Source organism: Saccostrea cucullata, unplaced genomic scaffold (genome assembly GCF_032062105.1).
Source record: "Saccostrea cucullata isolate Sc308-1 unplaced genomic scaffold, CSIRO_AGI_Scuc_v1 ctg703, whole genome shotgun sequence".
Taxonomy (NCBI): domain Eukaryota; kingdom Metazoa; phylum Mollusca; class Bivalvia; order Ostreida; family Ostreidae; genus Saccostrea; species Saccostrea cuccullata.
Window position 1 is genome coordinate 134,675 of NW_026924126.1, and position 15,495 is coordinate 150,169.

The 15,495-nt window shown below is 32.9% G+C and overlaps 1 protein-coding gene across 1 annotated transcript in view; it reads left to right on the top strand.

Annotated features, from left to right (window-relative positions):
* LOC134265828 (large ribosomal subunit protein uL5-like) overlaps positions 1-15,152 on the top strand; it is a 22,170-nt gene extending 7,018 nt beyond the window's left edge. Inside the window, exons 2-4 of the mRNA XM_062748051.1 lie at positions 1,340-1,499; positions 2,067-2,173; positions 14,931-15,152. Coding sequence (XP_062604035.1) covers positions 1,340-1,499; positions 2,067-2,173; positions 14,931-15,137 — 474 coding nt within the window. The 3' untranslated portion in view covers positions 15,138-15,152. The remainder of the gene's footprint in view (positions 1-1,339; positions 1,500-2,066; positions 2,174-14,930) is intronic.
* The last annotated feature ends 343 nt before the right edge of the window (positions 15,153-15,495 follow it).

Here is a 15,495-nt window from a genome sequence, read left to right on the forward strand (position 1 = left end):
ATCCTTAATACATTTGAGAATTTGCTTTATTTTTATCTCTACGATCATATTTTTAATTTATAAAAAAAGATAAACAAGAAACATAGCCAAGTCAGGACTTTGGCGAATATTAAATGCCGAGCCGGAATAAAATTTGTTAGTCCGGGACGTCGGGCTTGAGGATTTTTGAACCCCTGTGCATAGATAGACCGTTCTATCGTTAAAATGATGTTGTCCTATGGACCGGGTTCAACGATGGAATTTGTTCCATGTATTTGTAATGTAGCGAAACAAACACGGGCAATAACTCGTACTCATACAATCTAGAAAGTTCCGAATGTAAACATGGCAGGTAAATTTGAAGCAAGAGAAAACGTGGAGAACTTTAATTGGATTGTCGTCTTTATATGGATTATTTTTTGGGATAAAAGTCATAAGCAATTAATTTGGAAGTTGTTTCCTTTGCAAATCCGTTTATATTCTTCAAAATCATTTTGGAGCGGATCCACTCCGATTTGCTACATTGCAAGTATATGGGACGTATTCTAACTGTGGTGAGGGCTTATACGGAGACACAGTTAGGTTATTCTAACTAGGGAATGCAAAATCTGATGTCATGACAAACTTTTTTAGTTTTTATGAGCAAATATGTAATTTTTTTTCTGTTTCTTTGTTAATTATAAGACAAAAAGTTGTCTTTAAAAAAAACTTGATGAAATTTTATTTTTAGTTTGTTACATAAATGATAAATGCTATAAAGAAATGGAATTTTGTATTTGAAATTTTAATTACTGATTAAGTTGATCATTGATCGATTAAGATTCTCCGATTTTGACCGATTATCGATTATGAAATTTTCCCGATTATTCAACACTAGCTTCAGTACCTTGGTATTTAACACTCTTTACCATCGGCTCATACATTCATCTCTGTCGTTGGCTTGCGTATATCACAGTGATAAACACAAAGAAATAGTGCATTTGTTTTAATTCATTATAATTCAATTTCTATGCTTATGTCTAAGTTTTGAGATATATATTCACTAAATCAATCAAGAACTGTTAATTTAATTTGAAACAATCCTGCAACTATCACGTTTTATACGTTACGTCAAAAATCTTGACGTGAGCCCATTGCAGAGGTGTCTGAGAGAGGAACGAATGACAACATTACAACATGTATAATAAAGCTTAAAGTTTACAATTTAAAGGCTTTTTTTTTAATACTGAAAATGATGATAAACATGATAAAGCTTGAAAGGAAGATATGACAATATTTGAACTTCATTTTAAAATGCCCATGTGCATTTTATTTCTAGTTGATATATATATGGTGACAATTTTTGTTTAATGTTTGGTAGGACAAAGGCAAGAAGAAAGAGAAGAAGCATAATGTGATGCGTGAGCTTAAGATTTCAAAGCTCTGTTTAAACATTTGTGTTGGTGAATCTGGTGACAGACTTACACGAGCCTCAAAGGTGTTAGAACAACTAACTGGACAACAGCCCGTCTTCTCAAAAGGTTAGGTTCTAGGGAAAAAAGTGCATATTTTTATTTTATTGATGCAGCCAAATTGGTATACTACTGCTCTGGAAAAAAGGGTCTCATATTGTTTCACCCATCAATGTGGGAAACTAACCAGGAAGATAAAATAGGCTATAGGGCTATCTCATTTTGAAGTGGGATAGACCATAGACACCTTTAAAACACCTTTGCTTGTCTAAGGTTGTTCACACCTATTATGAATAGATAGAAGATATACATGTAAACGTACCTGTCTAGTTATATGTAATACCTTTAAACACTTATTAATTTATAAAAAGAAAGGGTAAACCAATATTAAATTGGAAACTTGGACAGCATGTGTAACTACATTGGGTCTGCAGGGAGCAGGGGATTATGGGCATATTTATTTCAGTTCTTACTTTGTTGGGGGAAAACATCCTTGAAGTGGTTAGATTGACATAATCATTCTTTGAAATTTGCATAATTTAATTTAAAAATTTGTTTTAATTTTAATTTCATAATGTCTTATCTGTGTTCAGGCTACTTTTCAATGAGTCTTCTGTATATGCCTCCATCTTTCAGCCCGCTATACTGTCAGATCTTTTGGGATTAGAAGAAATGAAAAAATAGCTGTACATTGCACAGTAAGAGGTGCTAAAGCTGAAGAAATTCTGGAAAGAGGACTCAAGGTAGGTGTTTTGTTTAAAAATTTTAAAAGTTAAGTGAACTTATGGTTTTAAAAAATGGATAGCCTGAAACGTGATGTCATTGAAATTTAGCTGTTGATCGCCACTAGTATCACTGGGCCATTTTCAATAAAACTTAATACAGAACATCCTTTAATAAAGGTAAATCAAACTACTCTCAGGCCAGAATAAAATTATAGTTTGTTTGGAATTGCCGCCTGCCTCATTAAAATACCCCCCGCTCAAAAAATTTTATTGGCAAAATATTAACAATGGTTTTTTTTATCGTTTTATCATCTTACAATGTTTAGTACAAGTTAGTTCGTTCGTCGAAATAGCTTTATAAAGTCGGGTTTGAGCTCACATAAATTTAACAACTCGGGTCAATAAAACGCTTTCTTCGTAGTATTTATGATATAGCGATTATAGGTGGCGATTTGACAAAATAAAAGTCGCCAAAATGTCAGACCATGTTGGAAACATTCAAGCGTTGTGTTGAAGAGCAGAACATTTATGCATCTCTTTAAAAATAAAAGGTGAATAAAAAATTAAATGGAATGATACATCGATACCTGGAAAGAGCTATTATAATAGATTGCTCATTGAACTTGATAAGTTAAGTCCGTCATGTTGGGAAAAAAAATGATCGTTCAGTTCCCACTTAAAAAAATTACATGGATCAGAAACGTTTTATCCCAAATACTAAAGGAAAAATGTTATCTGTCAGTATGACAAGTCTTTGCAACGTAATGTTAAAACTGATGCATGGTGAAAACTTGAGAAAGTACCAAGCACCCCCTCCCGGTTTTCCACAAAACATCCCAACTATTCCTTAGAAATTTTGTGTGGTTTAAACTGTTTGCAAGCGTTGTCTTAAATTTCAAAGAGAAATACTACAAAATAGACTTAATAAAAGTATTGTTTAATAAAGATTCTTATAATAAACTAGAAGTTTGATGCTGAAATATAACTACTAGTAGTATTAATAAATGATCAGATCTTAACATCTAAATGAGATTAATATTTGAGTATCATTCTGTGTACATCTTTTTTTTCAAATCGGACCAAATAATATTAATAAATAAAAGAAAGTGGATAATAAATGGAAATAACCACTGTTCATTGAGATTTTATTTTTTATCATTTAGCTTCAATTTGTAAAAAAAAAAAAATAAAAAAAAAAAAAAAAATCCCTCCCTCCCTCCTGGGTCTGAAAACCCCCAGGCGGCAATTCCAAACAAACATTCTTTTAAAGATGGCCTCAGGGGGTAAAAACACCCTAAAATTACAACTCGCAAACAGTTGCGAGTACCAAAATAATGAATTTGCATTTTCAAAAGACAACTCGCAATTTTAACATGTTTAAAATGAAAGCTTTTAAAAATAAACAGCTGTCTAATCCATCTTTTTAAGAATTTGTAATTTTCTACATGATCATGGGACATGGCACATGCTTGTTCATTTAAACTTGGAAGATTAATACACAGTAACTAAAGAGAGCAAGACAAAGTCTGGGTTGAAATGGATATTTTTTTCGGGTGAAATTTATAATTAAAAAATACTCGAAAATTTTTGTGAGTTACAAAATATTTAACTCACAATTTGGATATTCTGATAAAATTAATGAAATCCATGAAAAGGACGGCTCTTACAGAAGAAAAAAAGTTTAATGCAAAAAAAAGTATGAAGAATCAAAGTGTCAACAAAATTGCTGGAAATCCGACCATGGCTTGAATACACCGGTACTACGAATCACCAAAATTCCCTTATGAATCACCGAAATGCCCCTTATTTTCTTATAAATAAAAAGGTAATAAATATTTGTGATATCAAATGTTCTAAGACTTTGATACATAGTTAAATTTTCATAATCTTACTGAAGTATTTTTATTTGAAGATGTGTGCATGTCACACCATTGACTTATGCAGCCAAATGTTTAAAACAATTATACAAAGCTGATTTTGAACGTTTAGTGATCATATTGAATTAGATCAGAAATGCAAATGGGATTGCACCTACTAAAACTTCATTTGTTCATTTCTTGTAATTACTCTTGAGTTGGGCTAGTAAAATTTTGTTTGGGCTACCATTAACCATATTTTATACTTTCACTTGCCCTATCGGCATGTAGTCAAAGACTGTAAAAAACTTTGCACATGATAGATGCAAGCATAAATTCTTTAAAGATATTTTTCTTTCCTCTTTATTAGGTAGAACAAAATTACTACATCAGTATATTAAGCAAGGACGCCTCTTTCAAAATTTTGAAATTTGTGGTAAGATGTTCATTTAGTGGGGCTGCTGATAATGTAATGAAAAAAAACCCATAATTTTCTGTTCGACAAGCAGCATACATTAGGATATCACCTCCCATGTTTACAAAAGTTGGGCACTTCTAAAGGTCAAATCAGTTAAGAAATATATGTTGTATTATTTGTTCTAATTACCTCATCAGTGATCACATAGGAGATGCACATCAAATATATAAGGAATGAAAAAATCATTTAAAAGTTTGTATCAAGGTTGACCTGGCCCCAGGATCATGAAACAGACTTAAGTCAAATTTTCAATCTTCTGTAAAATATTTATTAAGAAATCTCTTAATTGGCTCATAACAACACTTGTAAAACAATTTTAATTTTGGTCTGCCTGCTTTCTACATTTTACTGAATAAAATAAAATTTCTCTGATGTGCACGTGCAGGGCTGAAAATAAAATCCTGATTTCCCGACTGCATTTTGACTGCATTTTAGAATCAGTAAAACATTTAACAAACATCAAGATGATCCAGACTAATTTGCCTAGTTAAAAATCACAAATATGGCTGTTGAATTAACAGGTTAATGCATCAAGAGTAAGTTTGATCATGATGGCATTAATTTCAGTGCAAATTCATAAGGGAATGATTGTAATACTTCCAATACATAGTGGTGTTTCCGAAGGTTGTTCCATGCTAGAACTTAATAAAGCTATCAAAGACGGCTCCCTCAGCCTTGGAACTTGGATCAAAATGTCAGCAAGATTTGCAATTTCATTTAGTGTGGGTAAACCAAAGACATAAATTTGATGTGTAATACAATCATATTGTATTGCATATTTATTGTGCTGAAACACACTTAGATTAGTTGTGTTATGTAAGCAATAGACCAGATGCATCACTAAAAGTGTTGGGTTCTATAAGTTTAACATATACCGTAAATCTGGAAATTTTTACTGTAGATAATTTTTTAGCAAATTTGCGCGTGCAATGCATTCGCAAAAATATTTTTCTTAAAAATAAATCAACATGTAAAGATTTTTTCTGAAAGTTGGTATCTATTTTTAACTCATTGAATAGGCGTCGGTAAGCACTGGTCATTTTTAAAAAGAAACCTCTTTATACTACTGTAATTACAAGCTAATTACCCGTGCGTGTAAATTGCCCTCATTATATCGTCCGATGATTTGACAAGCACTGAAACAGTTATTTTATCCACCCATGTATCAAAACGGATGATAACTCGAACTCGGTGCTTTTACTAGAGAGTTCCAAATGTAAATACGGCGTGTAAATTTTAGGTGAGAAAAAACCAAACGTTGAGAAAATTAATTATATTTTGTTGTTCTTTATTTAAATTATATTTTAGGTAAAAAGGCTTACACAAATTCCTAAATGGTTATAATCATTGATTAAGAAGTTATTTTCAGTGCACATCCTTTTGTATTTTTATTTTCAAAATTGTTTTGGAGCGATTCTGCAATTTCTTGCCACGTTGCGAGTATATATTCGTGGTATCCTAACTGTGCATACTAAATTGAAACATAGATATATAAACTGATATGAAAATCTTAAGTGATTTTTAGCTCTACTGGTCAGAGACCAGAAGAGCTTATGCGATAGTAATGCGTCCGGCGTCCGTCCGTCTGTCCGTCTGTCTGTCTGTCTGTCTGTCCGTCTGTCTGTAAACAATTTTTCAAAATGCTACTCCTCCTAGTGTTTTGGTCTAATTTCAATATAACTTGGCACACAAGTAGACTACACTAAGATACATAATTCTGTGTATCGGTTTTTGATTTCCATGAACGGTGTTGCCGTGGTTACTAAAAATAGAAATTTCTGTGAAATTCTTTCAAAATGCTACTCCTCCTACAGTTTTGGTTTGATTTCATTATAACTTGGCACACAAGTAGACTACACTAAGATACATAATTCTGTGTATCGGTTTTTGATTTCCATGAACGGTGTTGCCGTGGTTACTAAAAATAGAAATTTCTGTGAAATTCTTTCAAAATGCTACTCCTCCTACAGTTTTGGTCTGATTTCAGTATTACTTGGCAAACAAGTAGAATACACTAAGATACATAGCTCTGTATATCGGTTTTTGATTTTGATGAACGGTGTTGCCGTGGTTACTAAAAATAGAAATTTCTGTGAAATTCTTTCAAAATGCTACTCCTCCTACAGTTTTGGTTTGATTTCATTATAACTTGGCACACAAGTAGAATACACTAAGATACATAATTCTGTTTATCGGTTTTTGATTTCGATGAACGGTGTTGCCGTGGTTACTAAAAATAGAAATATCTGTAAAATTCTTTCAAAATGCTACTCCTCCTACAGTTTTGGTCTGATTTCAATATAACTTGGCACATAAGTAGAATACACTAAGATACATAATTCTGTATATCGAATTTTAATTTTGATGAACGGTGTTGCCGTGGTTACTAAAAATAGAAATTTCTGTAAAATTGTTTCAAAATGCTACTCCTCCTACAGTTTTGGTCTGATTTCAGTATAACTTGGCACACAAGTAGACTACACTAAGAACATAAAGAGACTTTATCAACGATCATTATTCTATTTAGTTTCAAATCCCAGCTGCTTAAGTACTTTTCTCTTCCTTTGCTATAAGTTCAAAACAGTAGAGCTTCAGTCTCGACAGAGACTTCTGGTTATTTTTAGCACCAGTGACAATTCGCAAAAATTTGAAGCGTTAAAATTAATCAATAGCTTTTTGACCCAAATTCGCAAAAATAAATCGACGTAAAAATTTCCAGATTTACGGTATGTCTGGTTTTTAGGATGCCGGCGTTTCAAATCATCGGCATGTAGGAGATGCAGGAGAAAATTATTTTGATTTCTACAGTCAATATTGAAGCACTGTTGATTAAAAGTTGCTAGTTTTGAAATAAAAAGAAAAAATCATTCCTGCATCTGTTTTTAGCTCTACTGGTCAGAGACAAAAAGAGTTTATGCGATAGTATTGCGTCCATCATCCGTCCCTCTAGCTGCCTAGCTGTCTGTCTGTCTGTAAACAATTTTTCAAAATGCTATTCCTTCCACTTTTGATCTGATTTCACTATCATTTCAGTACAATATGGCACACAAGTAGACTACACTAAGATACATAACTCTATCAGTTTTTGATTTTGATAAGCAATGTTGACGTGGTTACTAAAAATAGAAATTTCTGCAAAATACTTTGAAAATACTATTCCTCCTACACCTTTGATCTGATTTTTAATCCTAAAAAATTTAAAAAATATAGTTGTATCCATATTAAAAAGTGTTAAATCAAGTTAAAACTTATTTTTTCATCATATATTTTACAGCATGATCTAGCTGTAGCAAATATCGGTGTTAATGAGAGGAATTCAGTTTGTCCCATGGGCATATTTATCAAACACTGGTCAAGAAGAATTTTGATAGCAGAAATTTGCATGTCAAATTAGAGAGAAATTAATTAGATTAGTGTGAGGAGCTAACTGGTATAGCATCGGTGTTATCTATACCCCTTTGGGAATTGGGTAAATGGGCAGCCAGCCTGTTGGATTGAAAATAGCTCTTGTTGGCTAGCCTAAGTTTTAAAATGAATTTGACGAAAACTAATTTGATATTGCATAATAAACTGATAATCTGATATTATATAATATTAATTAATTTAAAAACTAATTTTATGGGGTGGGGTTGAATCAGCATGCCTACTTGTCCATATGAATTAAATATGAAACCTGTCTGACCTTAAATCTAAAAAAAAATATCATTGAGTATTTTATTTAAGGAATGAATTTAATGGCTACCCATTTTATACGGTATAAACTGGGTTGGGGCAGTTTACGCTTTATAAACCGCAAAGCGGTTTATTTGCAGTTTATAATTAAGCATAAACTGTTCCAACCCAGTTTATACTGTATAAAATGGGTAGCTATTAAATTCATTGCTTATAATTTAATTTTCATTCATTTGATATTTATAAGAAATAAATATGACTGTTCTAACAAATTGACTTCAATTTGTACAAAATTTAAATGTAACGTCAGGTGGATTGATACGTTTTTGACGCAAGTCATTGTGACGTAGGCAACCCATTTTATACGATATAAAATAATTTTTTATCCAATCAAATACATCGTAACAATCAGAATTAAATTATATGTTTTAAAAGTGTTTTAGGGTTAGAAGTGCAGATCCATTAATATCTTGGGAGTAATGAGTAGACAAGCATCCAGTCAAAGATTAATTAATGAGTTCAATGTAGGAAGGCTAGCTGACTCAATCATCTCTGAACAAGCAGTCTTATCTATATCGTTTGGGAATTAGACAGAAGAACTGGTGGTCAGTTTATAGCATATGTCATTTGATGGCCAGCCTTTATTTTCAAAATTAATTTGGTATAGATAAGTTGTTAAGGCTAATTTGATATTGTTTAATGTGATGGGCATTTGACAAAGTCTAACACAACCGAAATAGAAATCTATCAATGATGTAATATTTGTTATAATTGATGCCCACAGCACAAGGGATAGATAAACAAATATTGTAAGGAATGGAAAATGATGGAAATCTTAGAATCAAGGTTGACATTATTTTCTTGCACTCTAAACTGTTTACGCCAGCATTTTTTTATTTTTAGGTTTACAAACCCGCCGCTCAAGTTTTTTAATTTTCAGAAAAAAATAAAATTGAGAAAAACAGAATGTTTTCTTTCCGATGTCAAATTGGGATCGAGATTTCAAATTTACGAACTCGTACTTCCGGTTTTAAATGAACATGGCGGGTAATGAAGGGAGATTTGTGTCAAGTCCATAGCAGCACTAAACCTTGGTTTAATGTAAATATTTATCGATAGGAGTGCCATTCAAAACGTTTCACCCGTTCAGAGAACAATAAAGTGCTGACGACTTTGTTGCAAAGTGACATGTTGGTGAGATAGTTATGTATCTGTATTCAAAAGTAACTGTCTGTAATTGTAAATTATTTTCCTCCTACAGGTTTAAAACTGCCCATGGTAGCTATTGTCAGAGACATTGTTTAGGTTTCTGTCATAGCTTACAGTCTTAGCATCATTCTTCAGGAAAGGGTCGCTTATGCATCAGATGTAATGAATAAAACTATGGGAGAAGTTAAGTCCATTTGAGCAAGAAATAAACAATAGCCTAAAGAAATAAAATATTTCAACTATTTAAAAACAAGAATATAACAAGAGGCCCACGGGCCTTATAGGTCACCTGAGTATTGTGCAACAACTTTCAAACAATTAAATTTGGTTCGTGTTTAAACCGGAGGCCATGAAATTCACAGTTTACAATTTTGAAAGAGGCACCATTGCTTATCATAATTATTAACTTAGCATGCTTACTCTATTTACTTAATACCCAGAGGTAGATCAGAGTAACAAAGAGAAAATGCACTTCCACTTTATAACCAGTTGTGCACCTCACCCCAAAGGAACCACTGACCCAGGGCCATATATTTCAAAATTTTGCAAATTTTATCATAAAATGGTTGATTAATACCAAAGAGCAGATTTCAAAGCATTAATTTATTTTCAGGCTATGTAACCACCCCCCCCCCCTTTGACCCTGGGGGCATTAAAAACCACTTTGCTAGATGCACCTTTCTTCATCATAAATATATATATACTTGGATCATTGGCTTAAAACCCAGAAGCAAAGAAAAATATTTACAAAGAATAGATGTATTTTTACTATATAATCAATAGAGCCTCGCCCTAACACCAGAACCCCTGACCCTGGGGCCATAAAATTCACAAATCTGGAAGAGGCACTCTTGCTCATCATAACTATGTGCTTATTTAGTGTATTTAATACCCAGGAGCAGAGAAGAAGATTTTCAAAGAAATAATGCATTTTCACTATATTATCTTTAGAGCCCCGCCCTAACACCAGAACCCCTGACCCTGGGGCCATAAAATTCACAAATCTGGAAGAGGCACTCTTGCTCATCATAACTATGTGCTTAGTTAGTTTATCTAATACCCAGGAGCAGAGAAGAAGATTTTCAAAGAAATAATGCATTTTCACTATATAATCTATAGAGCCCGGCCCTAACACCAGAACCCCTGACCCTGGGGCCAAAAAATTCACAATTTTGGAAGAGGCACTCTTGCTCATCATAACTATGTGCTTAGTTAGTGTATTTAATACCCAGGAGCAGAGAAGAAGATTTTCAAAGAAATAATGCATTTTCACTATATAATCTATAGAGCCCCGCCCTAACACCAGAACCCCTGACCCTGGGGCCATAAAATTCACAAATCTGGAAGAGGCACTCTTGCTCATCATAACTATGAGCTTAGTTAGTTTATCTAATACCCAGGAGCAGAGAAGAAGATTTTCAAAGAAATAATGCATTTTCACTATATAATCTATAGAGCCCGGCCCTAACACCAGAACCCCTGACCCTGGGGCCATAAAATTAAAAGGTACTCTTGCTCATCATAACTATGTGCTTAGTTAGTTTATCTAATACCCAGGAGCAGAGAAGAAGGTTTTCAAAGAAATAATGCATTTTCATTATATTATCTATGGAGTAGGGGTGGGACGATACACAGATCTTGCGATACGATACGTATCTCGATATATTAGCACGATACGATACGTATCTCGATATTATGATAAATTATTTATAAAACTATTTTTAAAAAGTATTTTATTTCATTTTCTGTCTTGACATTAAATCAACTGTTACATGATAAATTATAAAACTATGCAAAAGAATTAGTATTTTATTTCATTTTTTTTTTGTCTTGACATTAAATCAACAAATTATTCTTAGACTATATAAAATCATGTGTGCTTTGAAATTAATACTTGAAGTTCATCAATTTTATTGACTAAAACTTTACAAAAACAATAATACATGTCCATATTATTGTTACCAAATTTCTATAAACAAGTTGTTTACAAACAGTTGTGTAGTTCATCAAACTGACTAAAATTTCATTTAAAAAACATCAGATTTAATTATAATCAATTGCTGAAAGTCTGTAGCCTAGTTGAGATTACAAAAAAGATGGACTATCAGTTAATAATATATTAAATATCAAATATTCTGGAAACGTTACTTTCTGTGAATAGCACGCTTTACATACTGAACTTTTCTTGTCCAATCTTCCGACGCTGCTTAAAAGTGAAAACGTTTTACCCCTAATCAAAGACTTATTAGTTCTACATAATGTTTTCAATATCATCATCATCTCTTCGCTTCGTACAAGCCGCCATTTTCCAAGGACATGTACTTTCATTTTCAATTTTTGGATAGGTCGTTCGTGTATCGTTTCGTACCGATATTTGAATGCTTGTATCTTAAACCGTATCTTAGAGGAAAATATCGATATGTATCGGTGTATCGGTATATCGTCCCACCCCTACTATGGAGCCCCGCCCTAAAACCAGAACCCCTGACCCTGGGGCCATAAAATTCACAAATCTGGAAGAGGCACTCTTGCTCATCATAACTATGTGCTTAATTTGTTTATTAAATACCCAGGAGCAGAGAAGAAGATTTTCAAAGAAATAATGCATTTTCACTATATAATCTATAGAGCCCCGCCCTAACACCAGAACCCCTGACCCTGGGGCCATAAAATTCACAAATCTGGAAGAGGCACTCTTGCTCATCATAACTATGTGCTTAGTTAGTGTATTTAATACCCAGGAGCAGAGAAGAAGATTTTCAAAGAAATAATGCATTTTCACTATATTATCTATAGAGCCCCGCCCTAACACCAGAACCCCTGACCCTGGGGCCATAAAATTCACAAATCTGGAAGAGGCACTCTTGCTCATCATAACTATGTGCTTAATTTGTTTATTAAATGCCCAGGAGCAGAGAAGAAGATTTTCAAAGAAATAATGCATTTTCACTATATAATCTATAGAGCCCTGCCCTAACACCAGAACCCCTGAACCCTGGGGCCATGAAATTCACAAATCTGGAAGAGGCCATCTTGCTCATCATAACTATGTGCTTAGTTAGTGCATTTAATACCCAGGAGCAGAGAAGAAGATTTTCAAAGAAATAATGCATTTTCACTTTATAATCTATAGAGCCCCACCCTAACACTAGAACCCCTGACCCTGGGGCCATGAATTTCACAATTTTGGTAGAGGACTCAATGCTCATTACATTCATGCCAATAGTTTGCCTGCTTGATGTCCAGAAGTAAAGAAGAAGATTTTTAAAGATTTCATTAATTTTAGTGGTTTTGGTCCCACCCCTCAGGCCCCAGGGGAGGTGGGGACCATGAAATTCACAATTTTGTTCCCCTCCACCCATAGATGCTGTGTACCAAATTTGGTTGAAATTGGTTCAGTGGTTTCAGAGAAGAAGCTGAAAATGTTCAAATGTTAACACACGACGCACGACACACGACGACGGACGAAAACGGATAGCAATAGTCACCTGAGTTACTCAGGTGACCTAAAAATATATACAGGCATGTAGTATCGTTTATGGCAGCCAGAAAAATTATTTTACACTTAACTGAAAAAAAATTCCACCCTACTCAATACTCCTTGGGAATACTCCCTGTCTGTTTTATGAAAGGAATTATTACTTTTATAGGTCTCGAGTATATTAATATTTTAGAATAATTTCTACCTAAAACACATTAAAAACAAAAATGAAGATATATTAAAAGAGATTTAAAAAAATTGATTTTTTAAAAAAAATCTGTATTTTGTCCAACATCAAAACATTTATATCACTGCCCCCAACTGGTAGATGATGAAATAAACAATTAAAGGTTGTATTTTCCCCTTTGTAACCCTTATGTGCCCAGTGGCAAGAAGCCTGTTAGGAGAGCGTAAAAAAAGAAGCAAAAATTAATGTAAAAAAGTTGATAATGTATCCAAAATATAATTTTTTTTTTTTTTTATTTCCTCCTCCTACGGGACTTTTTCATTCTGATGTTCGTAAACCTAAAAATAAAAAAATGCTGGCCTTAAGATAATTGTAATTTTTTGACGGGCGTATCATGCTGTGGCGTGGCACTTTATTAATTTCAATGAACAGCGATTCCATGGTTACTAAAAATAGAAATTTCTGCCAATTACTTTCGAAATGCTACCCCACCAACAGTTTTGGTCAGATTTTAATATAATGCAGCATGCAAGTAGACATGATATATAATTGTCTTTTATTGTTTTTTTGATTTTGAATAATGGTGTTGCCATGATGACTAAAATTGAAATATTTGTAAAATTCTTTTAAAAAGACTCCTCCTACAGTTGTGGTCGAATTTTTATCTTGCTACAAAAAGAGACTAAATCAAGGAGCATTTATCTATTTATTGCTTTGCAAAAGAGCTGCCTTACCGATGACACGGCCGACTCAAGTATTTAAAAGGAAATCACCTGTTTCTATTTATAGATACATGTACATGTACCTTTTCAATTCAAGATTAAACTACATGTATGTAATCATTTGTGGACCAGTGTTATATTCTCATAGTTGCAATTTTTAAGTTTGTTACATGACAATCATTCTACTTGTTCAATGCTCTTATTCTAAACAAGATTTTTAGAAAATTTTAAAAATAAAACAAGCTAGCAGCCATGACTTTGGGTCATTAAAATAGTTTAGGACTGTTTTTCCTGAGATACTTTCAAGGTGTAATGTTAAATTATATAGCTCTTACATTATTTATACAACTAATATAAAATAATCAAAGAAAACATAGGAAAATGCACAGACAAAAAAAAACAAATAAAAAGCAAAGATAAGAAACTTGCACTGTGAGACTCGAACTCGCAATTATTATGCCTTCAGTCCAGCAATCATACCACTACGCCATGAAGTCATTATGATCAGATGGATAAATTTAAGACAGATTGTTGAATCTTAAAATAATTTTGAGAAGAAAAATTAAATACAAATTTTCAACAATTATTATATGAAGACCACCTTTAACCAAAATTATCTAAATGTTATGAAGTGCAGTCATATCCAAATAAAATTATTCAGAAGTTGTTTTTCTGGTTAAGGGTGGTCTTTTGCTACAGTTTGTCATTGTTTAGGGGGATACCTCAGTACTTACTATATTCTTCATATAAACCGAACGATTTTTATATCTATCATATGAGGGAACTATTAATATTTAAATATTATTTTTGTGTGATTTGCTTGAAGGCATGTATAAACTAACATTGTATGACAAAATTCTGGTTAAACAATGTATTTAAAAAATCACTACTAGATTAGGATCATTAGGTGAAAGTGACTATCAAATTCACTCTCTTTTCTCTTTCTTTGTTTTAAGTACAAACCAGTAGAGCTGCAGTCTCGTCAGAGACTTCTGGTTTATGAGATAAAAAGGGAAAGAAAAATGCCCTCCAGCATTATTTTGGGAAAACTGGCCTGATATCCAAGTTCTGATATATTCCTTGCACTCTATACTGTTTATGATAACTGAACAAAATACACATTACTATTACATTATTTTAGCTGATTTTATAAAATTGTTTATTTTGCAGGTTAGAGAATATGAGTTGAAAAAAGTGAACTTTTCAGAGACAGGAAACTTTGGGTTTGGTATCCAGGAACACATTGACTTGGGAATTAAATATGATCCCTCAATTGGAATTAATGGCATGTACTTCTATGTTGTACTAAATCGACCAGGTCAGTTAATATTAGTGTCCCAGAATCAGTCAAAAATATTATCAGTTAAAAAATATTAAACTTGGAAAACATTGTTATTAGCTCACCTGAGCATCAAGTGAGTTTTTCTGATCACATTATGTCCGGCATCTGTCTGTCTGTGAACTTTTCAATTTTCAACTCCTTCTCAAGAAATGCAGGGTCTAGTTTATTCAAATGAAGGGCCATAACTTCTTCAAAGGGGAGATTATAAATTATGAATTAGTGAAAAAATAATAAAATCTTTTTAAAATCTTTTTCTCGAGAACTACTTACCGTAATTTCGGGAATATAGGTCGATACTTTTTTTCTCAGAACCGCTGGGGTCGACCAATATTCAGAATTCGACCTATTTAAGGCTCAAGTTTACGAAAAATGCCCCCAAATCAGTAAAATTTA